The sequence below is a fragment of the Oenanthe melanoleuca genome, chromosome 21 (genome assembly GCF_029582105.1).
Source record: "Oenanthe melanoleuca isolate GR-GAL-2019-014 chromosome 21, OMel1.0, whole genome shotgun sequence".
Classification (NCBI taxonomy): Eukaryota; Metazoa; Chordata; class Aves; order Passeriformes; family Muscicapidae; genus Oenanthe; species Oenanthe melanoleuca.
In genome coordinates, this window is record NC_079354.1 from 5,398,640 (window position 1) to 5,424,576 (window position 25,937).

The 25,937-nt window shown below is 49.1% G+C and overlaps 1 protein-coding gene across 2 annotated transcripts; it reads left to right on the forward strand.

Annotated features, from left to right (window-relative positions):
• Nucleotides 1-1,467: 1,467 nt before the first annotated feature.
• Nucleotides 1,468-25,878, forward strand: LOC130261644 (Golgi integral membrane protein 4-like). Of its 2 annotated transcripts, none has more exons than XM_056508096.1 (14): nucleotides 1,468-2,173; nucleotides 6,835-6,909; nucleotides 7,873-7,922; nucleotides 9,949-10,002; nucleotides 13,877-14,027; nucleotides 15,521-15,603; nucleotides 16,559-16,696; nucleotides 17,222-17,428; nucleotides 18,124-18,281; nucleotides 21,031-21,215; nucleotides 22,038-22,105; nucleotides 22,516-22,680; nucleotides 23,844-23,915; nucleotides 25,379-25,878. In XM_056508096.1, exons 1-14 carry the CDS (start codon nucleotides 1,987-1,989, stop codon nucleotides 25,487-25,489), a joined length of 1,704 nt encoding a protein of 567 aa, XP_056364071.1. In that variant the 5' UTR covers nucleotides 1,468-1,986; the 3' UTR covers nucleotides 25,490-25,878. The 2 variants fall into 2 exon arrangements, with proteins under 2 accessions (XP_056364071.1, XP_056364072.1); XM_056508097.1 differs by having other exon boundaries at nucleotides 1,515-2,173; nucleotides 23,844-23,928.
• Nucleotides 25,879-25,937: the final 59 nt, after the last annotated feature.

A 25,937-nucleotide genomic window follows, 5' to 3' on the forward strand; every position in this document is an offset into this window, starting at 1 on the left:
GGACAGTAAATCTGTCTGGTGCAGTGGAGTGTCTTGAACTGAATATCTGGGAATCAGGAATGAGGTTATCCCTGCTCCTACACACACACAATCCATGGCAGAGAAATGCTGCCATGAAACATGTTATCAGTGCTACTCTGGTTTTCAGAGCTGCAATAATCAGTTAATTCATTAAGGAAAGCCTGTAATATTCAGTGGAAGCTGCACCCAGAGCCAGGACCATCATCCAAATCACCCCATTTCCAGCAGGCTGAGTCTCAGCCAAGGTCTGGCAGAGCAAATCCACCAAATCCACTTAAAATGCTTGAGGGGGGTGAAAAATATACTACCATAAAAAATCATAACCTCACAGGAACACTGTGCCTCAGTTTTCCTGATGACAAATGAGGGTGACAGAAGTGCCACTCAACTAATTCCCAGCAGTGCTGTAAAGCTCATTTGATTAACATTTATGAATCCACCATGCACGATTCTTAGAGGGGAACCGCTGCTGAAGAGCTGTTGTGATTGTTGCTTATTCCCCAGGTGCCTGAAAGAGAGAACTGGGCAGAATTCCAGAAGAAATATCCTTGTGAGCTCAGAAAAAAGATGAGCCAACCTAATAGTCAGGGTGTTGGTGCACTCATTACAAACCTGGGGGTCGTAGGTCTGAGCTCAGAACCAGGAGCTTTGTCTGTCCCATGAGGTACAAAACCATGGAATGGTTTGGGTTGGAAAGGACCTTTAAAGATCACCTTGTGCATCCCACACCTGGGTGAAACCAGCTGGGCTCTGCCAGAAGAGAAGAGCCCACATGGAGTGAATGTCCAGAACACCTTGGAATCATCCCTGGGAGTGTCCAAGCCCGGGTTGGACAGGGCTTGGAGCAACCCGGGACAGTGGGAAGTGTCCCTGTCCCTGCCCACTGCAGGGTAATGGGATGAGCTTTAAGGTCCCTTCCAACACAAACCATTCAGAAAAAGCTAAACTCAGCTTTCTCCTCGTGCTGCTCTCCTATTTTCCTGAGGAGAAACCACAGGAGTTTTTAAAGAATTCGTGTGAGGATGAGAAACCACAGCTTTTAAAGAACTCGTGTGAGGATGCTCTCCCGGTTAATCCATCCCCGTGTCCCTCATCCATCTCCCATCAGCAACAGGTGCCGGCAGTTCGTTTGGGGAAGGGAAGGGAAGGGAAGGGAAGGGAAGGGAAGGGAAGGGAAGGGAAGGGAAGGGAAGGGAAGGGAAGGGAAGGGAAGGGAAGGGAAGGGAAGGGAAGGGAAGGGAAGGGAAGGGAAGGGAAGACTCGGACCGGGGGCTCCGGGTGATGCCGGGTCCGGAGGGAGGCGGGCGGGACCGGGGGCTCCCGGGGAGCGGCAGGGCTGGGGACTCTGTTGTCGCCCGGTTGTCCCCCCGGTTGTCCCCCCGGTCCCCGCAGCCCCTCCCGCCGCCGAGGGCGGACTCTCCGCCGCCGCAGCCCGGATGCCGCCGCCGCCGCCGCGTTCCTGGCCGCTCTCCCAGCGCCGGTGCCGCCGCTTCCTCCGGGAGCTGCCGGCGGGGGAAGCCGCGGGGAGGGCTCCCAAGGGCTTCTCCTCCTCTCGCCGGGTTATTTTTTCCGGTGCTCTCTCCAGCGGGGGAGGTGGGAAGAGCCAAAGGCGGCGGTACCCCCTTCCCGCCCCCCCCTCTCCGCCGCAGCACATGGGAAGCAAAAGTTTTCCTCCTCCTCCTCCTCCTCCTCCTCCTCCTGCTGCTGCTGCCGCCGCTGCCGCTGCTCGGTGCCCTCCGCCCGCTGCCCTCGCCCCGCAGCCCCCCGAGGATGCGGCGGCTCCGCTCGGACCCCGATGTCGCGATGGAGGAATAGAGCCCGGCAGGAGCCGCGGCAGGGCGGGCAGCGAGCGAAGGCGACACCGCCAGCGCATCTCCCGGGGACGTCTGCGGCCCCGCGGGGCACAGGAGCTGTCGGGATAAAGAACCAGATGCTTTAGCGCTGCAGCCGCGCTCCGGCCCCGCCATGGGCACCGGGATGTGCTCCCGGCGGCAGAAGGGGCTGCTGCAGACCGCCTTCTGCCTGCTCACCCTGGCCTGCCTGGCCTCCGGGGTCTTCCTCTACAGCCACTTGCAGCAGAAGGTGCGGAACGCCGAGGCGCTGGCGCAGAAATACAAACAGCAGCAGGAAGCGCTGTCAGCCCAGCTGCAGGGTGAGTGACCCCCCTGGAGGTGTCCCCAACTTCTGTCCCTCCCAGCCACGAGCACGGTGCCCTGGAGATGCTCAGCGCTTGGCTTTAAGGATGCTGTGGCCCTTTCCTTTCCTTTCCTTTCCTTTCCTTTCCTTTCCTTTCCTTTCCTTTCCTTTCCTTTCCTTTCCTTTCCTTTCCTTTCCTTTCCTTTCCTTTCCTTTCCTTTCCTTTCCTTTCCTTTCCTTTCCTTTCCTTTCCTTTCCTTTCCTTTCCTCTTCCTTTCCTCTTCCTTTTCCCTTCTGTTTGGATGTCAGGAATTAGAGCAGCCCTGAGTCTGAATTTGCTGCTCGCAGCAAAGGGGGGATCGGGATGTGTTGGACGGGCTCAGCTGCGTCACTTCTATTTCATTTCTGTTCCCTTTGGCTGCAAATCTAAACCCGTGTCCCGCTAATAAAAACTCTGGGACGCGGCTCCGCTCCCGCTGCCCCGTGTGGAAGTGAGCAGAGAGGGAAGGAATCTCTCACCCAAGTTTATTGTCCCAGGCTGCTGCTGCCCATTGATAAACCCACCTCAAGAGGTTGATCCGGGACTAAATAAGTCGTGCCAGCATTTTGGGGCTGCAGGTTTTTAGCTCCCTAAAAAGAGGAGAAGAGGAGGAAGAGGAGGAGGAAGAATTGGCTTTTCTGATCTCACAGCACTTGGTGCCTCTGGCAAGAGCTGCGGAGACCGGAAGGCGAGCACAGAGCGTGGATTCCTCCTCCCCCTCTCTCCCCTCGTTTGTCCTCCTTACATAAACGCCTCGCTGTGGGAAAATGGGATTTTAGCGCCCGGGGAGCGGTGACTCCATGGCTGAGCGCTCCTCTCCTGTGCGCACCCCTCATTCCAGCCGTGCTGGGGGTGCCCGTGCCCAGCAGCTGGCACAGCGTTGGAGTCTCCGGAGGGATTTGCTGAGCTCCCCGTGGAGAGGCTGGGTGGGAATTCCCTGGGGGTAGCCAGCACTTGGCTGTGTGATGCTGTGTGTGCCTCTGGAGTGCCCACAGAATGAATGGATGCAGCCAAAAATCCTTCTCAAAGCCAAGAGATTATTTATCCCTTTTTTCCCCCTCTGAAAAGTCATTTTACGTAACAGCGTTTATATGGGAGCTCTTCCCCCGGCTAAAATCAGGTACAGGGTGTCTGTCATGACTTTTGTGGCACATCCAGGGATATTGCTCCTACAGCCTGTATTGCTGCAGACTCAACATTTCAGTCTCATTTTAGACTCTCACAGTCTCATTCTGTGACTCAACATTCACATCTTTCAGGGTTAAATCTTCTCCCTGTGGTTCTGTGGAGCATCCATCCCTGGTGCCCAGGGCTGTGTGTTCTGTGTTCCTCTCCAGAAAACAAAACCCAGTCAGCCTTGGGAATGGATCTGAAGCGTGTTCAGGTTTTCAGTGCTGTTATCTCGTGGTCTGGTTCCATTTTCCCTCACTCCACGAGGCAATCCAACATCTCCAGCTCAGTCCCAGCCACGGTTCCCACCTGCATCCCGAGTCTGGGGTGTGCAGAGATCAGAAGTTGTGTGTCAGCATCCCTTGGAGAGAGGGGCTGCTTCTCCCGGGGATGACAGTGGCAGCCTCAGGGAACCCCAGTTTTGGGAACAACAGAGCAACAACTGAGCCAAGCTCGTGTTTTCTTCCACCCAAATATGTGTGAATGGCAGAGCTGCAGCCTGTTGCTGGGATTTCTAACCCCTTGTCAGCCCTCCAATTCCTAAATACAGTTGTTGCCATGGCTACCCTTTTTTATTTTGAGAAGACACTCACTTGTCCAACAATTCTAACAAAGGCAAGGCTTCTTTTTGATTTGGCTGCAGGGAGGAGCCTGGCAAGGGGCAGATGCAGCGATGCCCGTGGGGGTCTGGCAGTGCAGAGGTGCTGGCACATCTGGGCTGGCACATCTGGGCTGGCTCTGGTGCTGTGGCTGCTCCCTGCACTGCTCTGGGGACAAACCTGGGGCTCTGGGCTCTGTCCCTGCACTTGTTACATGTTTTTAATTCCCATGTCCTCTTCTGCACCTGGCCCTGCCTTTTCAGCAGGGGTTTCATTGTTCCAGCAGCTCCTTTGGCAGCAGGTGGAGGTGCCTTGGAGCCGAGTCCTGGCTGGATTCCAGCTGGATTTAGACACTGACCACCCTCCATTCTCTCCTCTAAAAGCAAATTGTTCAAGACTTCCTGGCTCCCTGCTTCAGAACTGTGCGGTGCCAGTTTGGTCAGATGAGTTGTTGCTGTGTCTCACCACAAAGATGAGTAAAGAATCACAGAATTTTGGATTGTCCTGAGCTGGAAGGGACCCTCTGGGATCATCAGAGTCCACCTGCTGGCCCTGAGCACCCCTAGAGCTGAGACACTGCTGTGTGCAGTGCTGACTCCTTGCTCTGGGTGAAGAAACCCACTTTCTCTGGGCTCTGGGGACCTGTAGGAAAGGCAGGAGAAATGAAAACTTTATTTTCTAGGCACTGGAGGTTACTTCAGTTTATCAGATATATAAAAATGGGGTCAGGGAGAGCCAGATTTTGTGCTGTAAAATTCTGAATGAGCACCTTGTGATCTGGAGCTGTCCCTGAAGCCTGGCTGGGATCTGGGCTGGGGGTGTTAACACAGCCCAGTGCTGCTGGGAAGTTGCCATCACATCAAGGCCTTGCCCTCTGCAGCTCTGCTAGATCAGACTGCAAGAAAGTCAGATGTGAGAGAGTCAGAAAGTGAGAGCCCAGGGCTCCCAGATCTTCTGGGAAGTGCCTGATGTTCCCAAGCTGACAATTCCCTGGACAAGGAGTGAAGGAGCACCCAGGACCCTTTGTGTGCTCAGCTGGGGAAGCCCTCAGGGTGACATCTGAGCAGTCTGTTGGGAAAAGTGCTCCTAAAAGTAAAGCTGTCACCACTGAGGAGGCACTTGCACAGCTGCAGGGATGGGTTTGCTGCTTAGCAGGGGGAAACATCCTTCAAACCACTGCAGGAGTGGTTTGGACAACGTGGTTCAGAGCAGAGCCTGGGTGCAGTGACCCAGGCCAGGGGAAACATCTGCATCCCTGGGATGTCTGTGTGGGTAAAGATAAGGAAGGAGACAGCCTGGAGGTCAGAAAGGACAGAGGAATTTGCTGCTCCAGCATGACCTGAGTGGAGCTGGCAGGGCCCAGAAATCCACTTGGAGTGAGAGCATGAGTCACTTGTGGCTGTTGGCTTGGCCAGAAGTCAGCAGGGAGTGGATTAGCACTGGCTTCATGCACCTCAATTCATTTTCCTGGAGACTGGGAGTTAAGGCACAGCTGGCCCCCAAAATCTTGGCTCTGGGAGGTTTCCATCACCTCTGGGTGCTGCCCAGTCCAAGGGCATGAGGAGCTGTGGTGGCACTCACAGCAGAGTGGGTCCATCACACCCCTGGGAGCCTTCCCTTGGTCAGCTGGCTGCTCAGCCCTCTCCCTTCTCAGTTTTGTGGGCCACGGGCTGCTTGGTTCAGCTTTTCTCTGTGGGTTGTGGAAGAAGAAAAAATCACCTGCACTGAGGGCCAGTCAATGGCTGGGTTGTGGAAGGGTAAAAATTCTCTCCTGCATGGAGCTGATGCCTTTCCAAACAGGGAGTTTGGCTGCTTGGGCCTGGCAGGCACCTGGCCCACAAAAACATCATTTAGCCACTGAGCACTAAAACATCTCCTGGGCATCACCTGGGATTCAGAGCAAACCTGAGTGCAAATACTCCCAGTCTAGGGTGAGACTGGTGTGGTGCATTGGGAATGTCCATGGTCTGCAGCCCAAGTGTGCCAGGCAGGAGGATAAACATGTGAGAAAAGAGCTGTGGGGACAGTTCTGAGGCTGTGGGTGGGGATAATTGTGAGGCTTGTGTGGATAATTCTGAGGTTTGTGGGACATTCTGAGGTTTGTGGGGACAGTTCTGAGGCTGTGGGGATAATTGTGAGGCTTGTGTGGATAATTCTGAGGTTTGTGGGACATTCTGAGGCTGTGGGACAGTTCTGAGGTTTGTGTGGATAATTCTGACGCTCTGGGACATTCTGAGGCTGTGGGGATAATTGTGAGGTTTGTGGGACTGTTCTGAGGCTGTGGGACACTCTGAGGTTTTTGTGGATAATTCTGAGGTTTGTGGGACACTCTGAGGTTTGGGGGACACTGAGGTTTGTGGGGACACTCTGAGGTTTGTGGGACACTCTGAGGCTGTGGGACACTCTGAGGCTGGGGGACACTGAGGCTGGGGGATACTCTGAGGTTTGTTGGACACTCTGAGGTTTGTGGGACACTCTGAGGTTTGTGGGACACTCTGAGGTTTGTGGGGACACTGAGGCTGGGGGACACTCTGAGGTTTGTGGGACACTCTGAGGCTGTGGGACACTCTGAGGCTGTGGGACACTGAGGTTTTTGTGGATAATTCTGAGGTTTGTGGGACACTCTGAGGTTTGTGGGACACTCTGAGGTTTTTGTGGATAATTCTGAGGTTTGTTGGACACTCTGAGGTTTGTGGGACACTCTGAGGTTTGTTGGACACTCTGAGGCTGGGGGACACTCTGAGGCTGTGGGACACTCTGAGGTTTGTGGGACACTCTGAGGTTTGTGGGGACGCTCTGAGGCTGTGGGACACTCTGAGGTTTGTGGGACACTCTGAGGCTGTCCCAGCTCCTGTCCTGCTCCCACAGTGGTGTACGAGCACCGCTCCCGGCTGGAGCGATCCCTGCAGAAGGAGCGAGGGGAGCACAAGAAGACCAAGGAAGGTGAGTCAGCATTGTCCCCATTGTCCCCATTATCCCCAGTGTCCCCAGAGTCCCCAGTGTCCCGAGTCCCCAGTGTCCCCATTGTCCCCATTATCCCCAGTGCCCCCATTGTCCCCATTGTCCCCATTATCCCCAGTGTCCCCATTGTCCCCATTGTCCCCATTGTCCCCATTGTCCCCATTGTCCCCAGTGTCCCCAGAGTCCCCAGTGTCCCCAGTGTCCCCAGTCCCCTCCTGCCCTGCTGTGGCTGTCCCTGGGTGGGGTTTGGGGCAGGGAATGATGTGCCCTGGTGCTGCAGGTGGGGTCTGTTCTCTCTGTTCTCTCCTGCTCCTCCAGTCTGGGAGCAGCAGTGCCCCTGTCGTGGTGTTTGAACAATTCAAGTGCTGACTAAACCTGGCACTGGACCATGATTTTTTTGTTTGAAAGATGTCAGCTTGCTCCTGTCAGGAAAATTAATCCACAAACACCAGAGGTTTGTGTCCAAAAAGAGGAGTCCTTTTTGCTTTATTGCAATAAAGGGAGAGGCCATGGGACATTCCCCTGGGGTCTCTCAGATTTTTGGAGGACTCACCTCCCTTTTTATCCCAATTTCCCTCTCTCTGTCCCCATGGGCTGAGGTACTTGAGAGGCACAGACTTCCCAAACACCTGATACCTGAGATTCCCCTCTCATGTCCAACTCTTCCTTTACATTTTTAATTCTTATAGAATTCATAGTTTTCCCCATTGCTTCTTTCATCTTCCAATATCCAATTTCATTTCTCAGCAAACCTGCAGTTTGTTTGTAAAGGCAAATATCCTTTTTTCCATTCATCAATCAGTGGAATCCATCCCATTGTTTCTTTTATTTCCTAGTGCTGGTTCAGTGCTGAGTTCCTCCTTCCCTCCCCCTCCCCTCCCAAATCCAAACCAGATCCTGTGAAATTCCAGCTCCTTAAACTGCCTCCTTTTCTCCCCTCTCTAGATTTTCTAGTGTACAAGTTAGAAGCTCAGGAAGCTCTCAACAAGGAGAAGGTAGGTGTGCTTTGTCCCAGGGTTGTCTCTGCAGCAATGGGAATTATTTTTAATGTATAATTCAATTTATAATTTAATAGATAATTTTGATAGTTGAATAGATAGTATAAATGAATTTAATAATTAACAGAGCAGGGCTGTGAGGCCACTGGAAGGCAGGGAAAGCTCTGTGTGTGCATGGTGCAGGCTGAACTTTGGCTGACTCCTCTGCTCAAGGAGTGGGTGAGGATTTTCTCCTTCCCAGGGAAAAGGGCTGGAGCTGTTCTGTCTGTTCTCCCAGCTCCTGGTGTGGCAGGGGAATTGTCACTCCACGGGACAGGAGAGGCTGAGTGCAAAGCTCATGGTGCTGCTGGGCAGAGCACATCTTTGTTTTCTGCCTCCAGGGGTTTGCAGGTGGTTTTCACCAGCCTGTGCAGTCCCCACTCAGCAGGAAAAGGATTCTCAGTGAGGGCTGGGAGGAAATGCATCCCTGGGAAAAGTCTGTCACATTCACTCTCGTTTCCAGGCTGGGTTTTTTCCTTTCATCTGTGCATGAGATGCTGGAGAAGGGGAATCACTTCTAGGCTGCTCCTCCTTGGGTGAATGTCAGCCTATGGCAGAAAATATCTGAGTTTTTTTAATGGTGGGCAACTCCCTTGCAATTTGGGGATATTTCAGACTATGAAGTATTTATTGACTATTTATTGAGTATTTATTGGGTATTTATCGTGTTAAATTGGGGGTTGGAGTGGCAGTCTCTGTGTGGAAGCAAATGAAGCAGAGACTGCCACTCCAGCTCTGGGGTGTTGGAGATTTTGGAGAGACCCAGGATGGAACTGAGCCCCATAAATTGGAATTATTCGATAGAAGAAACATTTTTGGTCATGCAACCCAATCAGCAAAACTTGAGAGGTGCCTGATCTAAATATATCAATATTGAGATTATTTTTCTATCGATCACACAGACATGTACCAGTTAGTTTCTAAGTTATTGCTGGGTTATTTTGCACACCCTGAGATGCTCACAGCAGGTTTGGGAGAGCCCCAGGATGGAATTGAGCCCCATAAATTGGAATTATTCTATAGAAAAAAACATTTTTGGTTATGCAAGCCAACCAGCAAAACTTGAGCAGTGCCTGATGAATGTACATGAAATTCTTTATAAATTATGCAGATATGTGTGAGTTGGGTTCTGCTGGGTTATTTTGCACACCCTGAGATGCTCACAGCAGGTTTGGGAGAGCTCTGGGATGGAATTGAGCCCCATAAATTGGAATTATTCTATAGAACAAACCTTTTTGGTCTTGCAACCAAATTAGCAAAACTTGAGAGCTGCCTGACATATTTACTTTAAATTCTTTATAAATTATCCAGATATGGATGAGTTAGGTTCTGCTGGGTTATTTTGCACACCCTGAGATGCTCACAGCAGGTTTGGGAGAGCTCTGGGATGGAACTGAGCCCCATAAATTGGAATTATTCTATAGAACAAACCTTTTTGGTCGTGCAACCAAATCAGCAAAACTTGAGAGCTGCCTGGCATGTTTACTTTAAATTCTTTATAAATTATGCAGATATGGATGAGTTGGGTTCTGCTGGGTTATTGGCACAGCCTGGATGTGGGCTGAGGAAAAACCACTCAAAATGTGAATTAAACACACCATTAACGAGCTGCTGGATAGCTTACTTTGAAAAGTTTTTTTGAAAAAGTTCTTTGGAAAAGTTTTTTTCCTGCCCTGCCTGTTCTGCTGGTCCCCAAGGTGAGCTGGTCCCAGTCCCTGCCTGCAGGTGAGGATTTGGGCTGAGGGCTGGGGAAAAAACACTCAAAATGTGAATTAAACACACAATTAATGACCTGATGCATAGGCTGCTTTGAAAAGTTTATTTGAAAAAGTTCATTGAAAAAGTTCTTTTCCTGCCCTGCGTGTTCTGGTCCCAGTCCCTGCTGCAGGTGAGGATTTGGGCTGGTGCTTCTGTGTGGTTTTTCTCCCTCTCTCAGATTTTTCTGGACCCTAATGCCACTGTTGGCTCTTTTTTTTCTCCCCAGCAAGACTCCATGAACAGATATGGGGCCCTGAGTTCCCAGCACAAGATCCTGAAGGTAAGGGAGCTTTGGCTGTTCTAAGGGATGGGGAATCCCAGGATCCTGATTCTCTGATTTTCTGGTTCTGTATCAGGTTACAGCTCTCAGCCACACCTCCTGTCAATGGCAGCCTTTGGGCTCTTCTATCATGCAGGGTTTTGCTGTTTTTCTGGGTTTCCAGGTGTCAAAATGAGTTTATTCATTGGGAGCTCGTCCTTTGGGCTTGTGCAAAATATTCCAGTCCATGGAAGAGGTTCAGAGCAGGGCAGCTTATAGCATTTTATAGCATTTTATATCATTCTACAGCATTTTATATAATTTTATAGCATTTTATAGCTTATCACCTGATCTACCTGAAGCATATCTTGATGTTCAATTTTGCTTTTCTTGGAGCTCTGCAACTGGGGGCTGCTGGGGTGGATTTTTAGGACATTTTTAGTCTAAACCTTGGCAGTGAAATGCTGATTTAACTCTGGGATGGAGAGAGAGGGCTGGGTTCCAGCAGCCCTTAGCACCACTGGGCTGGATTTCCTGAGCTGAGCTGCACCTCCAGCTGCCTGGGTCTGGATTTTGGATTCCAGCTTGGGGAAAAGGGAAGTACAGTTCTGTCTCTTGGGTATTCTCCAGCACTGTGGATTCTGGGAACTCTCTGCAACAGCAACATTCCTCTTCATAGCAACTGCAGGCTGAGCAGAATTCTTTGCTTCTCTCAAGGGGACACTCAGAGCTTTTTTTTTTTCTCCTGGCTCCCTTTCTCTTGCTTCCTTTTATTGGAGGAGTGGGAAAAAAAGCCAACCACCTATTTTTTTTTTAAACTACATTTACAGCTGCTGAAAGACAAAAGCAGCCCTTGGGACTGGGAGATTTCAGTCTGAAAAAGCAGTTTTTAGCCCATTGTGAGGCTGTGGGTAACACTTCTGTCACTGGGGCCCAGGGGAAAAGTGTTTCCCAGTGGAAGTGGCTTGCTGAGGAGGAAGGTTGTGGCAGGAATGTCATCACCTGGGACATGGAAATGGGAAATGGGATGTGCCATGCTGAACAGAAGGGGCTGAGCTGGAGGTCCCAAGTGTCACCAAAGAAATGTCACCAAAGAAATGTCACCAAAGAATTGTCACCAAAGAATTGTCCCCACAAAGCCACACCAGCACATCTGGCTCTGGTTCCTGGCCCTGCTCTCAGCCTGGTCTGTGCTGGTGCTCCCTGCATGGCTGATCCACATCTGGAGCTGGCACAGATGTGAACCTCAGAGGGGGGAGGGGCCTGACTTTGCCCAAAATCAGCAGCTGGAGCCGTGCCCTGTGTCTGGGGTCCTGCTGGGCCAGGCTTTGTCTGACAGAGTCCTTTCTTCCTCTTGAGTGGAGATGGAAATGTTTGGCTGCCATCCCTGTGCAGCACCCCTGGCATTCCCTGGAATTCTCACAGGAACTTCCTGGGGCTGCTGGAACATGAAAAATGAGCTGTGACCCTCCTGTGGGTTCAACATCCAAGTTATGGGTTCAACACCCAGGTTGTGGGTTCAACACCCAGGTTGTGGGTTCAACATGCAGGTTATGGTTCAAAATCCAAGTTATGGTTCAAAATCCAAGTTATGGGTTCAACATCCAAGTTATGGGTTCAACATCCAAGTTATGGGTTCAACATCCAAGTTATGGGTTCAACATCCAAGTTGGGGTTCAACATCCAGGTTATGGGTTCAACATCCAAGTTATGGGTTCAACATGCAGGTTATGGGTTCAACACCCAGGTTATGGGTTCAACATCCAGGTTATGGGTTCAACATCCAAGTTATGGGTTCAACATGCAGGTTGGTTCAACATCCAGGTTGTGGGTTCCACTTTGTCCCAAAGCTGCTCTGGAATCAGGGCAGGAGCAGCTGGGTTTGAGGTGCTGTTGTTGCCTCCCTCACCTTCACCTGGTCATTTCTGCCTTGGGCAGAGAGGTCTGGAACATCCTGGGCACTCCCTGTGGTTTGAACGGCAGCAGGAAGCTGAGATGGGAAAACTCGCTGCTCTGAGTGGAGGAAATCCTGATTTTTGGGAGATGAGCTGGCTTGGGAATGATAATTTCCACAAATTGCAATGTGAGGAACTAAGAAATGCCAGGACATTTGTCACCCCTCACCCCAGCTGCACTAAACATCTCTCACAAAATATCCATGTGCTGCATCCTGCAGGTGGGTGGAACAGCAGGGCTGGGAGGAGGAGAAGGTGCAGAAGGGAAAATTCTCACTCACATGGAGAAGGGAAAATTGGAAAATTCTCACTGACATGGCCAGGGGAGGTTCCTGGTCTCCTCAGGATGCCTGCCCTTGGAATGTTCTGCTCACAGATAATTAAATCCTCTGACTAATAATCCCCTGGGGGGTGTCCCAGACCTGCAGCTCCTCCAGCAGCATCCTTGGATTCCTGCTGGGGTTTTTCCCCCTGGGAGGGAGCTGCTGGGTGTGAGACCTTGGTCCAGGCACCAGAGGATGAAAATTTCCACCCTCCCTCCTGCTTGGAAGCACTCAAATTATTCACATCCCCTTGCAGGCAGAATGTGCCTGAGAGATTAATTGGCCAGAGCTGGTGAGGACTAAAAATTCCTTGGATTTCACAAGAGTTTCTTGTTTAAATCAAACCTCATTCACTAATGTGGTTTTTGTGGTGTTTAGTAGCAAAATGATTTTAGGGAACTGGTTCCTCTCAGTTCTTTCTGCCAGGGGCTCTGGTGAGAGCTCTAAGAAAGGCAAAGCAGGAATCTTCAGTTCTCTTTATTTTCCTCTCAGATCCTGTGATCTGGTTAACCAGACATCCTTATCTCTCTTTTTCTTCTGTCTCTGGGCCCCCTCCATCTTCTCCTCTGCTCTGCCTGTATCTTTGGAGCAGAGTTACATCTCTTTCAGTGCAGGATCATTTCTGCAGGGGGAATCCTGGGCCACAGACACTTTGTTTTCCTGGAGATAAATGCATTGACAGCATTTAGAGGTTTTAAAAAAATTATTTTTTTTTTTTTTAATTTAATTTTTCCCCCAGGAAGCCTGATTGAAATGTCTGCCTGAGTCCTGGGCCAGGGTTCACCTGAGAGCCACTCACTCTCCACACATAATTGGTGTTGACAGATTGAATGGAAGGAATCTCTCTGGGTTACCATGGGAACAACAGCAAAAAAAGAATAATTAAAAAAAAAAAAATAAGAAGGAGGTGAATTCTGGTTCAGTGGGTGCCAGCAAAAGGATGTTGGTATGTTTCTGTGTGTTTTCTGCAAGAGATCAGCTCTCCAGCCCAATTCTGTCTGGTGAATCCTTGGGGAGTTTTGTTACCCTGGAATTCCATGTGGGATCCCTGCACAAACTCTGCTCCTGGTGAAGCAGCTCTGGGAGGGGCTGGGAGAGCTCCCAGGCTGTTGGGAAGCAAAGCAAGCCCAGGGAAAAGCCCTGGGTGTCCAGGTGTGACCAACACCTGAGGAATATCCAACACCTGAGGAATATCACACCTGGGAACTCAAAGGTGATTATTGCCAGCCTGCAGTGTGCAGGCTGCATGGAAAGGAGCAGGAAATGTCCTTTACAGAACTCTGCCTTTGTGTTCCACAGGTTTTTTAGTTTGATACCAGCAGATTTCCTGGCCTGAACTGTGATGGATTCCTGCAGGAGCAGCTCCTGACTCTGTCCCAGAAAGGAACTTGCCACCAATTCTGCCTCCAGCTTAGTGGCTCCCAAAAAACCCCCAAAACCTCCTCCCAGAGTGGGGTTTAATTTGTTTTAATTTCTCATTTCCCTGGACATTGAGCTGTTTGGCTGTACCTGGGGTTTGTGGCTGCCTCCCTGAGGACAAACACCTCTCCTGCCCCACACCTGGCAATGCCAAATCCCTCCCCCAGGGCTGACCCTGCCCCTTGTCTGTGTCTCCAGAACCAGCACGATGATGTCAAGAAGCAGCTGCTGGACCTGCAGCTGCAGCACAACAGCCTGAGGCTGGAGCACAGGAAGAGCCTGGAGAGCCACAGCCAGAAACTCAGCCAGCTGCAGCAGGAGAGGGACAGCGAGGTCACCAGCCTGCAGGGTGAGACAGACACCACTAAACCCACAAAAAAACACAAAAAACCACAAAAAAACCACAAAAAAACCACAAAAAACCACAAAAAAACCACAAAAAACCCACAAAAACCCACAAAAAACCACAAAAAAACACAAAAACACAAAAAACCACAAAAAAACCACAAAAAAACAAAAAAACCCACAAAAAAAAAAAAAAAAAAAAAAACACAAAAAAAAAACACAAAAAAAAAAAAAAAACCCACCAAAAAACCACAAAAAAAACCACAAAAACACCAGCCTGGCATCCAGACAGGGCAGAGATTCCCCTGCAAGCCCCCAGGAACAATTTGGTGTGACAATGTGACTTGGGGTGTTGTCACATTGCAGGAGCAAATCGTGCAAATTCTGACATCTGAGCCAAATGAAACTCATTTTTTGTAATTAATTAATGGTGTAGGTCTGTAAAATGCAATTTAATAGTGTGAGTGTTGTGGGTAATGCTGATCCTTTAATTCCCAAAGAGTGGGTTTTATTCAGTTGCTGTTTAATTACATTGTGGGGCTTTTAAGGTTTGCATCTGTTCCTGCTTGGTGAAGTCTGGAATATCAAAATCTGCTCATGGATGTTTGGGGTTTTTTTTCCCCTCTGCTCAGCAAAGCCCAGAATAATATCTGATGAGCTTTTGGGTTAGAAGAGGGGAAATAAATGAATATTTGATTGTGTCTGTTCCTGAAATAAAGATTGTTAGAGGGATTTTTTTGGGTTGGGTCTCAGTGAGAGCCCCATTCTCAGTTTGGTGTCAGCCTCAGTGGCAGAATGTGTTGTCCCAGGGCTGAATATCAAGAAAAGAAACCCTGTGATCAGAAATATCTGTAATTTTGATCCTTGTGTGCCATTCAGTCATGGAAAAATTCCCATGCCAGCCCACAGAGAAACCCCAGTGCCTCGTGACCTGGGGATGTTCTGAGAGATGCAGGATCCAGAATCAGGCTGGATTTTGGGAGAGGGTACAGGATGATCCCCAAACCTCAGCACATCACATTCCTGACACTCCTGTGTGTAAAAAAAGCTCTTTTCCAGCTCCAGCCTCGGGGATGCAGGGCACAACTGTCCTTAAAATAAAGGAATAAACGTGCCTGAGGACAGAGCTGCCCCATGGTTATTTGCTCTAAGTGGGTCATGGATTTTTTTTTGGTTTGTACCATCAAGCAGCAGCAAGGAGAGGGAATCTGTGAGCTCAGGAGAGCTCCAAACCCTTCTTGGGCTTCTTCCTTAAGCTTCCAGTTCCCCCAGGAAAGAGAAAGAAAGGAAGGAAAAAATCAAATTATCTGAGTCCTGTGGCAAACACAGGAGTTAAAGAGCCTGGAGAGGAGGAATTCCTGGGGGTGCTGGAGGAGTGATGAGCAGCTTTAAAGAGAGATCTGTGGGGTCAGGAGGAATTTGTGGTGAGAAGGGAGATGGCACCCTTGGAAAAAAAAAAAAAAATCACTTTTAAGCAAATTTCTTCTCCTCCTGCAGACACGGTGTTTAAACTGAGAGAAGAGAGCAAGCTGCTGAGGAAAGCTCACCAGGAGGTTCACTCCCAGCTCCTCAGTGCCCAGGTAACCCTGGGGTCTCATCCAAATATTCTCTAAACAAATCCAGTTACCAGCTCTATGCCAGGGTGGGGAGTTGCCCAAAATGCTGTTGGTAGTGTAGATCCATTCTGCAAAATTCTCCAGCCTGGAATCTGTCCCAAAAATATAAATTTGCTGCACAAAGACCCAGAATTCCCAACCCTGGAATGTCTCCCCACATTCCAGATGCTTCCAGGAGATGGTGAATTGATGGGTTTGGTTTGTCCTGACTGGGAGCTTCCCACAAATTCATATCCCAGGAACTCTTCTTGGCTGCCTTTTCCTCCTTCCTTTGGTGTTTGTTTTGCTGAGGGGTTTGCTTGGTGTTTGTTTTGTTTTCAATGTTAATTTTGAGGTCCCATTTCAGGGGGAAGAACTGAAATCAACAGAGCTGCTCAGGAATTAATTTCCTGTTAAACTTCACTTGCTGCTTGGAATCTTTCCTACTCTGCCCAGTCCCTAATTTGGTCCATTTCCAGAAATCCTGGCAAGCACATGAAAAGGTCTCCCCCCTCAATTTCCTATAAATAACCAGGGTGGAGATGAGGAGCTTTTCCTGAGTGGCATTTTCAAGGGTTGGAGGTAAAGAAAGGAAGGAGGGGATGCATTTGTTTACCCAGCCCCCTCGATTTTCCTTTGTCTTGCAAAATACATTGGATTGTCAGGTATGATTATACCAATTATATTGGTATTTATACCAATTATCAGCCCCCTGGGAGGAGCACATCCAGGAGGAAATCCCTGAGCAGCAGCTCAGAGTAAAAGTGCAAGAAAATAAAAGGCAAAGAGGCAATACAGAAATCTGGGGTTGTCAGTGATGGTTGTGAGTGAATTTTCTCCAATAACTTCCAACTTTTTCTTGAAAATTTTCCTCTGCCAAACAAATCAGGAGATGTTCAACCCCGTGTGAGGATTCTCTGTGTCCTTCTGCTCCCCTCAGGCACAGATGGAAGAGTTCAGGCAGCTCAAGGAAGCTCTCCAGAAGATGCCAGGCTTGAGAGGAGGAGGAGGAGGAGGAGGGAGGGGGCAGCAGCCCTTGGTGCCAGCCAGCAGCCAGCTGCAGCCAGGGAGGCAGAAGGTTGGTACCCCCAGGAAAGCTGGGATCAGCATTCTGCAGGGTCCTGCAGCTTGCAAACAACAAAACTGAGAGTTTCCCTTTTCCTTTTTCCTTTTTCCTTTTTCCTTTCCTTTCCTTTCCTTTCCTTTCCTTTCCTTTCCTTTCCTTTCCTTTCCTTTCCTTTCCTTTCCTTTCCTTTCCTTTCCTTTCCTTTCCTTTCCTTTCCTTTCCTTTCCTTTCCTTTCCTTTCCTTTCCTTTCCTTTCCTTTCCTTTCCTTTCCTTTCCTTTCCTTTCCTTTCCTTTCCTTTCCTTTCCTTTCCTTTCCTTTCCTTTCCTTTCCTTTCCTTTCCTTTCCTTTCCTTTCCTTGCCTTGCCTTGCCTTTCCTTGCCTTTCCTTGCCTTTCCTCGCTTTTCCTTTCCTTTTTCCTTTCCTTTTTCCTTTCCTTTTTCCTTTCCTTTCCCTTCCCTTCCCTTTTCCCTTTCCTTCCCTTTTCCCTTCTGGAATCCTTCCTTCTTCTTTCCCTCCTCCCTCTCACTTTTCCCAGGATCTCCATCCCGTGCTGCCCTCGGTGGTTCCTGGCTCTCAGCAGCTGCCAGCACCAGGTTCCTCTGGCCCCAGAACCCGAGCCCAGGATGCCAATTCTGTGCCAGGAGCTGTGCCAGGAGCTGTGCCAGCTGTGCCAGGGGCTGTGCCAGGGGCTGTGCCAGCCTGGCCCCGCTTCACCCGCACCATGAACAGCCTGCCCAGCCCTGTAGGTTCTGCTCAGGTTTGGGGTGCCCTGGGCTTGTGGCAGCTCAGAATTGGGGGGGTTGTGATGCTCTGGGTTAGGCTCGGGGGAGTACAAAGAATAAATCATCAAAACTCCCCTGGCCTGCTGGGGTGGCTCAGAGGGAGCAAATCTCTAAAAAAAGACAATAATTGCAGTGTGGCTGGACTTTAATTAGAGATGTCCATGACCTTCTCTGCTACCAGGGGGCCAGCCAAGAAAAAAAATATGGGCCAAGTAGCCTTCAAGTAATATAAGTATAAATAGTTGAATTTAAATGATCTGTTTAGTAAATTGCAATTTAGCATCATGGATAGAAAAGTTTTTTAGTGCTAATCATAGTGCCTTGTTTTTTCCATGCACTTAACTTAATGATTGATAATTAACTTAATGATTAATAAAGTCTGTTAAATAAATCTTTATGGTTCTAAGAGCAGGGGGAGATGTTGGAGTCAGTGAGTTGAGGGTTTGTGAATTCTTCAGAGGTGATTTTGTTGTTGCTCTTTTCTTGGAGATTCACCCACCCCAGACAAGCCTGGCTCACTCAGGATCTGAATCTGTGTCTGGTATCTGACTGTAGATTTCTTCTGGAGCACCTCAGGATGTTTTGTTCTTTGAGAACAAACCCCCAAGCCCCAGGTTTGGGGTGTCTGAGGTGCCCAGGTGTGTCTCCCCTGCAGGATGTGAGGATGATGATGCACATCCAGGTGAGGAGCCACGAGGGGAGCCAAGCTCCTGGGCTGTCCCTGCCTGAGCCAGGACAAACCTCTCCAGCAGGAAAACCCCCAGTGCCAGGCAGCCAGCCCTCAGCAGGGAACAGCCAGCTGCAAATGCACAGGTTGGTGACACAAAACTCTTCTTCTGCTGCTTCTTCTTCTCCTTCTTTCTTCTCCTTCTTTCTTCTCCTTCTTCTCCTTCTTTCTTCTCCTTCTCCTCCTTCTCCTTCTCCTTCTCCTTCTCCTTCTCCTTCTCCTTCTCCTTCTCCTTCTCCTTCTCCTTCTCCTTCTCCTTCTCCTTCTCCTTCTCCTTCTCCTTCTCCTTCTCCTTCTCCTTCTCAAGGAGCATCCCAGTTCTCTCCCTTGTTGTGTTTATTGTGGATTTGCTTGAAAAGTGGGTGGAGGAGCAGGTTTTTTTTGGGTATGTTGCTGGTGTTGGTGGATTCCTGGGAGTCTGGGCAGGGCTCAGGATGCAGTGGATGCTGTACAGACCCTGGGGAAAGCATTTATTGTCTCAGCAGCACTGGCAGGAGACTGCTCTGTTCTGCAGAAGGAAGAAAATGTCTCTGTGGCTGTAATTCATCAAAGCCTGGCCACAACCCAAAAAAGTGGCTCTGAAAATAAAATGTGCTTCCTCCTCTAACTTATTTATCCCCTGTGTGTGTGCAGGTCATATCTGTTCAGTTTGTTGGAGCACACAGGATTTTATTTCTGGTTTATCTGTAGAAGAAACTTCTGGATTTCATTCTAGACTCAGCCTGTTCCTGCCCTTTCTTCTCTTCTATTTTTGTCTGCTCACTTAACCTGTGACCTTTCCAGGGCAGAGATTGTGCTTTGCTTATTTCTTTAAATGGCCACATCCTGCCCAAAGTGCTGTGATCAATAAAATCTGCAGGGACACACAGGAACAGCTCAGGGGATGGTGTCCTGGTGATGCCTCTTTGGGCTACCTAAAAACAAAATTAGGAGAATAAAAAACAGTTTAATTATATTTACTGGAGGGTCTTCAAGTATATTTAGGGCAGGGGCTACACCCAAAAATGGACCACGGGTTTTCACACTTATAAGTTTGGTCCATTTGCAGATTGGGGGTTAATCCTCCAATTGCAGCTTCAGGTAATGAAATAATTTATCCTAATTTTGCTCCTCCTAACTCATTTTTGTTTATATTTTTTGTGGCCTGTGAGCTGTCCTGGATTGCCTGGAGAGGAATTGTTGTTCTGAGCAAAATGGGAGAGCTGCAGCTCACACTGTACATAGAGTTTAGAGTTCTAACTAAAGAACTGCAGGATTACAAATACATGAGAAATGTAAAAGTCAAAACCCTGAGTTGTTGCAGGCAGGGTCTGGTGTGGCTGTGATGGCAGAATGGCCTTTCCTCAGCACTCAGAGCCCAGCCAGGCTCCTGGCACTAGGTGAGACAGAAAATGCAAATATTGATTTGTTTGGGGAGGGATTTCAGCCAGGACAGGAATCCTGGGCTGTGTGGTGAGCTTTGCTTTTCCTGGAGCCATCACCAAGGAATTGCAGAGCAGCTGCAGGCTGGGGTTTGTGATAAGGAGCACAGAACCCAACCCTGCCAGGGCCAAGAGCAACAGGGGCTGAGGCAGAGCAGAGGGACCCACACCCAAACTGCCCTGGGGGCTGACCAGGGGCTCCCAAGCAGCTCCTGGTGGTGGCCAACCTGCATTTGCATTATTTTGTAATTTTATACAGGATTTTTAGGATATTTTAGGATATTTAGGATATTTTATAATGAGGAAATCTGAGCTGAGGACTGGGATTTTTCTCACTGAATGGTTTCTGTGCTGGCTTCAAGAGCTTCTGAAGTTAAAGCCACTTGTCCTTTCCAGCAATTAAAACCTGAAATGTTTTAAGCAGACTATTAAATCTCATTTGTTTGTGTGCTGGCTTCAAGAGCTTCTAAAGTTAAAGTCACTTGTCCTTACTAGCAGTTCAAAATTGAAATGTTTTAAGCAGAGTTTTAAATCTCATTTGTTTGTATGCTGGCTTCAAGAGCTTCTGAAGTTGATGCCACTTGTCCTTTCCAGCAATTAAAAACTGAAATATCTTAAGCAGACTATTAAATCCTATTTGTTCATGTGCTGACTTCAAGAGTAGCTGAAGTTAAAGCCACTTGTCCTTTTCAGCAATTAAAACCTGAAATATCTTCAGCAGAGTATTAAATCCCATTTGTTTGTGTGCTGGCTTAAAGAGCTTTTAAAGTTAAAGCCACTTGTCCTTTCCAGCAGTTAAAAACTGAAATGTCTTAAATGGGTTTTTAAATCTCATGTAGAGGACAGGCTGGAGCAAGCAGTCAGCCTGTTTGGAAATTTGCTGTGACTTATGGGGTTAAAAGGTTTTGCTTCACTTATTTTTGAGTCCCTGTCACTGGGATTTCATCCCTTCTTTGCTTCTGAAGCTGTCCCTGACTTAAGGCTATTGAGATATTTGGGAAGCATTCATTTTCATTTAGTAGCATCTTCATTTTCCATGAAGTTGGGGCAATGAAGAGCACTTGTGGTTTGGATATTTTTAAACCCTTGGATGTGTGTGTTTGGGTATGTGTGAGCCATGAGTAAGAACTTATTTAGAATTGGAGTTTGTTGCTATGTGAATGTCATTGTCATATGAATAATATTAAGGGAGTTTTACAATAAATTGTATTTACAAAGCAGAACTTATTTTCTACTATGTGGCATATTAATGTTCTTTTTCAAGCAGATATCTCAGTAATTAATACAACCTGCTGGTTTTCACCCCCCAAAAAAAGTTAAATTAGGCCAAACTTCTGCATGTGTTGCAGTATTTATTTTTTTTTAATAGTTTCATGGAATATTTCCTGAGGCAGAGGGTTCTGTTTGCTTGCAGCTGGAAGGATCTTGTCAGCAAAGTGAACGCCCAGATGGATGAAGAACAAGCACAGGGGCACCCCAAGAGCCCCCAGTTTGCCCCCAGGGGTGGGCAGGGGGGCAGCCCCCAGCCCCCCAGCCCCAGGAGAGGGGCAGAGACGGCAGCAGAGAGGGAGAGGATGGACGAGGAGGAGCTGCAGATGGGTATGGATGTGGTGGAAAATCTCTGCATGCATTCCCAGAGATAAAGCACCAAGCTGGTGGCAGTGGCTTTAAGGAGACCCCACTGACTGTCCTGGTTTGCAGGACAGGTGTCTGCCAATAAAGGCAGGAGCTTCTCTTTGAAATGGGGAATGTAAACCCCCTCCCTCCAAATTATTATTATAATTTTGGAATTAAGGGGCTCTCAGGCAAAGAGATGGGAATTAGCAATAACAGTTCTTTACTAGGAAAATTAAAATAGCAATGCAGTATTACACAGAACAATCCCAGCCCTGCCAGAGTCAGAATCCAAGCTGACACCCGTCAGTCAGTCAGGGTGTTGGCACAGTCCCATTCAATGGTGGCTGCATCCTCCTGCAGGGGCAGATGTGGTTCAGCTGGAGCAGTGCTCCTGGAGAAGGTGCAGTTTCCTCTGAAGCTCCAGGGATGATGTGCAAAGGTCTGGCTTTCCTCTGGGATCCAGTGGGAAGAAGGTTCCTTGGTGTCCAAAATCTCAGTTTTTATCTGGGTAGGAAAGGCTTGGCTCCTCCCCTGGCTGGAGCATCTCCCATGGGATGATGGAATTTTATCAGTCATGCCCTGGGACTCAGTGGCCATGAACAGGAGATATCTCCTGGAGGGAGGATGGGCTGTGGGAAGATAAAGATGATTGCCCAGCTGGTTTAAAGATGGCCCATGAGCAGATAATGTGTGCCAGGAGATCAGGGGCACTGCCCCAGCTGGGTTAACAGATGAGGACAGAATTCACATTTCTGGCCACATCAACTTAACACATTGTCCTGTCCCTGTCCCTGTCCCTGGCAGATGCAGGAGTGATCAACAGGGAGGACAAGGTGCACTCACAGAAGGAGCCCGTGGTCCAGGAGCCCATGGTGAGTAACCAGAGCCTCACAAATCCACTCCAAGAGTGGGAAGGGCCCTTAAAGCTCATCTCATCCCACCCCTGCAGCAGGGACACCTTCCACTCCCCCAGGGTGCTCCAAGCCCTGCCCAGCCTGGCTGGGAAAAGTTTTCATCTTTCCATCCTGCCATGTTTCACCTGGATGCAACTCTGGCTCAAAATAAGAGTCCAGTAAGTCAATAATTAGCCAGCAGTTTCTGTAATGTGCAATTCCAATCTCTTTGGGTCTAGAGGGATAACAAATAATGTTTTGGGGTTTTTTAACAAACACTAACAGGCTTGGAGAGGTGCAACCAAGTGCTCCTGCTTGCTGGGGAAAGCATTTTCTGCCTCCTGAGGGAAAATCCTGCCAGCTATTCACAAGAGGCTTTTCTTGTCCAGATGCCAGATGATGCTGCAGATCCTGCCCAGGACCCCAATAACCAAGGTGAGGACGAGTTTGAGGAGGCTGAGCTGGAGAGACCTGACTTTGAGGAGAAGGTGGGAGGCTCAGAGAAGTTCAAGGAGCCCAGTGTTAAAGAGGAGCCAAAGGAGAAGCCACCAAAGGTGAGTGGCTGGGGACAAGCAGCAGGGCCAGGGAGGGATCCCCAGCTGGGGATGGGTGGGCACAGAGCTTAAGGACTGCAAAGGAAACATCACATTCCTGGGTGGATCCACAATCCCACCAAGAGGATGGGGCAGGCAGGAGAAAGCTCTGCCTAAGTTCTTCCACTGGGGCTTGAAATTTCCATTTCATAGGACTTTTGGGGTTTTTGTTTTGGTTCTGCTTGTGTTTCTTCCCAGTACAATCAGCTGTGCAAGTCCAGCTCTGGGATAGAGTGGAGCAGAATAAGCAAAGGGACAATTTTAGGAAATTATCTTACAGCCCTGTACCAGAGTTTGCTCTGGCCTTGTCCTCTCAACTTGTTAAAGTCTCCCCTGGGGCTTGCAACACCTTTAGGGATGGAGAGATGTGGAATAGGGGATGGCTCACTCCCAGCTCTTCCTGCACAGGGGCTGGGGCTTTTCATGCACTTGGGACCAGAACCAGAGACAAAAATCTGATTTTGTGCTGGGTCCTGGTCATGCAGCCCTGTCCCAGGCTCCTGGCAGCAGTGACAACATGAGAGAGCTCTGCCTCCCTGTTTGCCTCCTTACAGATGGAATCCATTTATTCCACAAAGTGTTTCTTGCTGCCTGAAGCAGGCTCTGCATCAGGGAAATGTTCATTTGTTTTGACAAGCAGCTGAACGTTGCTTGTTTTAAAAAAGGAGTGTTTTATCTGTCAGGCTCTAAAATCATGATTAATAGTGGGATTAAGAAAGAAAAAAAAGAAATCCAGGCCAATGAAATCAAGTAACAGAGAGATGCTGGCACCAGCAGAGCAACACCTCCTTGAGATTAGTGAAAATGTGGAAAGAATTAGTGACATAAATACCTGGCTTTCAGATCTGGCTGTGCTGTGCTCCCTAAAGCTCCACCCTAAATGACTCAAAGTTTTCCAGAGTTCTGGGGCTTGAGGCACCAGCCCTGGGGCCCTCCTGCTGCAAGTGGAAGGAGCTGCCAGCAGGTGGGAAAAGAGACTGGATGGAAAAAATAAATGGAGTTTGTGTTGCCTGATTGTCCCTGTGCTCCCCCTGATTGCTGATCCAGCCCCCAATTCCAGAGCTGGGAGCTGTGTCCTGGCAGGGAGTGGGGCTCTCTCAACCCCTCCTGGCTGTGTTTTTCAGGATGCTGGCAGACCTGCCAAGCCCAGGGAAGATCCACTGGAGGACTACCAGGAAGATCAGGAGCAGGAAATTGTACGACACCAAGGTTCTTCCTCTTTCCCTCTCTGCTGTGGGGTCACCTGGGTGTGTTGGCAGCCAGGAGCTGTGAGGATTCAGCTTTTAGGGAGCCAGATGTGAGCAGGGACCCCAGGTCTGCCCCTGCCTGCTCAGTGAGGTCTCCAGAACAAACCTGGAGCCCACTGCTCCCTTTTCCACTGTTCAGGGCACGCTTTGTGCTCTTTGTCCCCTCCTGCTTCCTGTCTGCATCCATCTGCAGCAGCTGAGCTGTGGGATGCTTCCCAAACAGCAGCTGGGAGGAACCACAGCAGGAATCACACAGGAATTACAGGAGGAATTATAGGAGGAATCACAGGAGGAATTATAGGAGGAATCACAGGAGGAATTATAGGAGGATATATGGGAAGAATTATAGGAGGAATCACAGGAGAAATCACAGGAGGAATTATAGGAGGATATGTGGGAGGAATCATAGGAGGAATCACAGCAGGAATCACACAGGAATTACAGGAGGAATTATAGAAGGAATTACAGGAGAAATTATAGGAGGAATCACATGAGGAATCACAGGAGGAATCATAGGAGGAATCATAGAAGGAATCACAGGAGAAATCTTAGGAGGAATCACAGAAGGAATCTCAGGAGGAATTATAGCAGGAATCTCAGGAGGAATTATAGGAGGAATTCTAGAAGGAATCACAGGAGGAATTATAGCAGGAACCATAGGAGGAATTCTAGCAGGAATCACAGGAGTAACCACAGGAGGAGCCCCATGATGAATTCCAGCAGGAATCTCAGGCTGTGCCAGTGCAGCAAGGCACAGATCAATGGTTTTCAAGCATTGAGAGGATCACCCTGGTACCTTCTGGCTCACAGATAGAAATGAATCCTCTTCCAGTCCTCATTCATTCTCTCCCTGCCCTTTGTGAGTGGCCCCTGAGGGTTTTTTCTGCAGTTTCCCCAGGACTGCAGAGGAGCTGAGGGTTTGGGCTGCCCACTGAGGAAATCAGGGGTGGGCAGAGCAGAGCTGGTGTCAGGTCTGCTTTTCCTGAGAGAATCCAGACCTCTTGTAGGTGCCTAAAATCACCCATGGGGGCTGTGCTGGCTGCTGCATGTCCTGGTTTGTGACACAATTTTAAACGGGGTAGATGTAAAATATCAGCTGCTCTTCTCTGCTCTTCATATCTGCCCCTCATTCTGCTCCAGGCTGAGATATTAAAGTTGCATTGTGCTGCCAGGATATTAAATGTGCTTAAAACACCCTGGCTGACCATGGCAACACCTCTGTGACACCTCAAGGTCCTGGCTCTTCCCTGTGTTCCCTGGGTTTTTTTGTTTGTTTGTTTGTTTTGGTTTTTGGAAAGCTGGGCTGGTTTGGTGGAACAATTCTGGTGTGCTGTTATTTAGGGCCTTCTTCTCCAGGATTCCCTTTTTTTATTTTCTGATTTTTCCTTCCTGGCTGTTCCCTGTGCCCCCAGGAGGATCCTGGAGGGGAGGTGGATGACAACGATGACCTGGAGCTGGTGCAGGAGCGGAAGGAGCGAGCGGGGATGAGGGGAGCTGGTGGCAAGAAGGATGATTACTTCTGAGAGCTGCTGAGGAAAGCTGGACACTGCAGGAACGAGGGGATGGGAGCTCCTCCTGGGACCTGGCTCCCCAAATCAGCACTGCCCAGAGCAAAGGCAGGAGGAGGGAGCTCTCTGCAGGGTTTGCAGAGCAGAATTCCATCTGGGAATGGGGTCCTGCTGCCCCCCGGGAGATCTCTCCAGGGAAGGATCTTACCCTGCTGCTTTTCTTACAAGCACTTTTTGATTTACTGTGTTCTTCACCCTCTTGTTTTTCACATCCCCTTTCAAAGCTGGAGAGGGGTTTTTTGGTTGGTTTTGGGGGGTGTTTTTTACCCCCCTGGGGTGCCTGAGCTGGTCCCTGGACTCACTCGACTGATCTCTAATACAAAGGAATCTGTCTTCATAAATTATTTTGCTCAGCTGTGTTTCTTTAACACACCCTTTGCTCTCCTCTGAGTAGGGTGGGGAG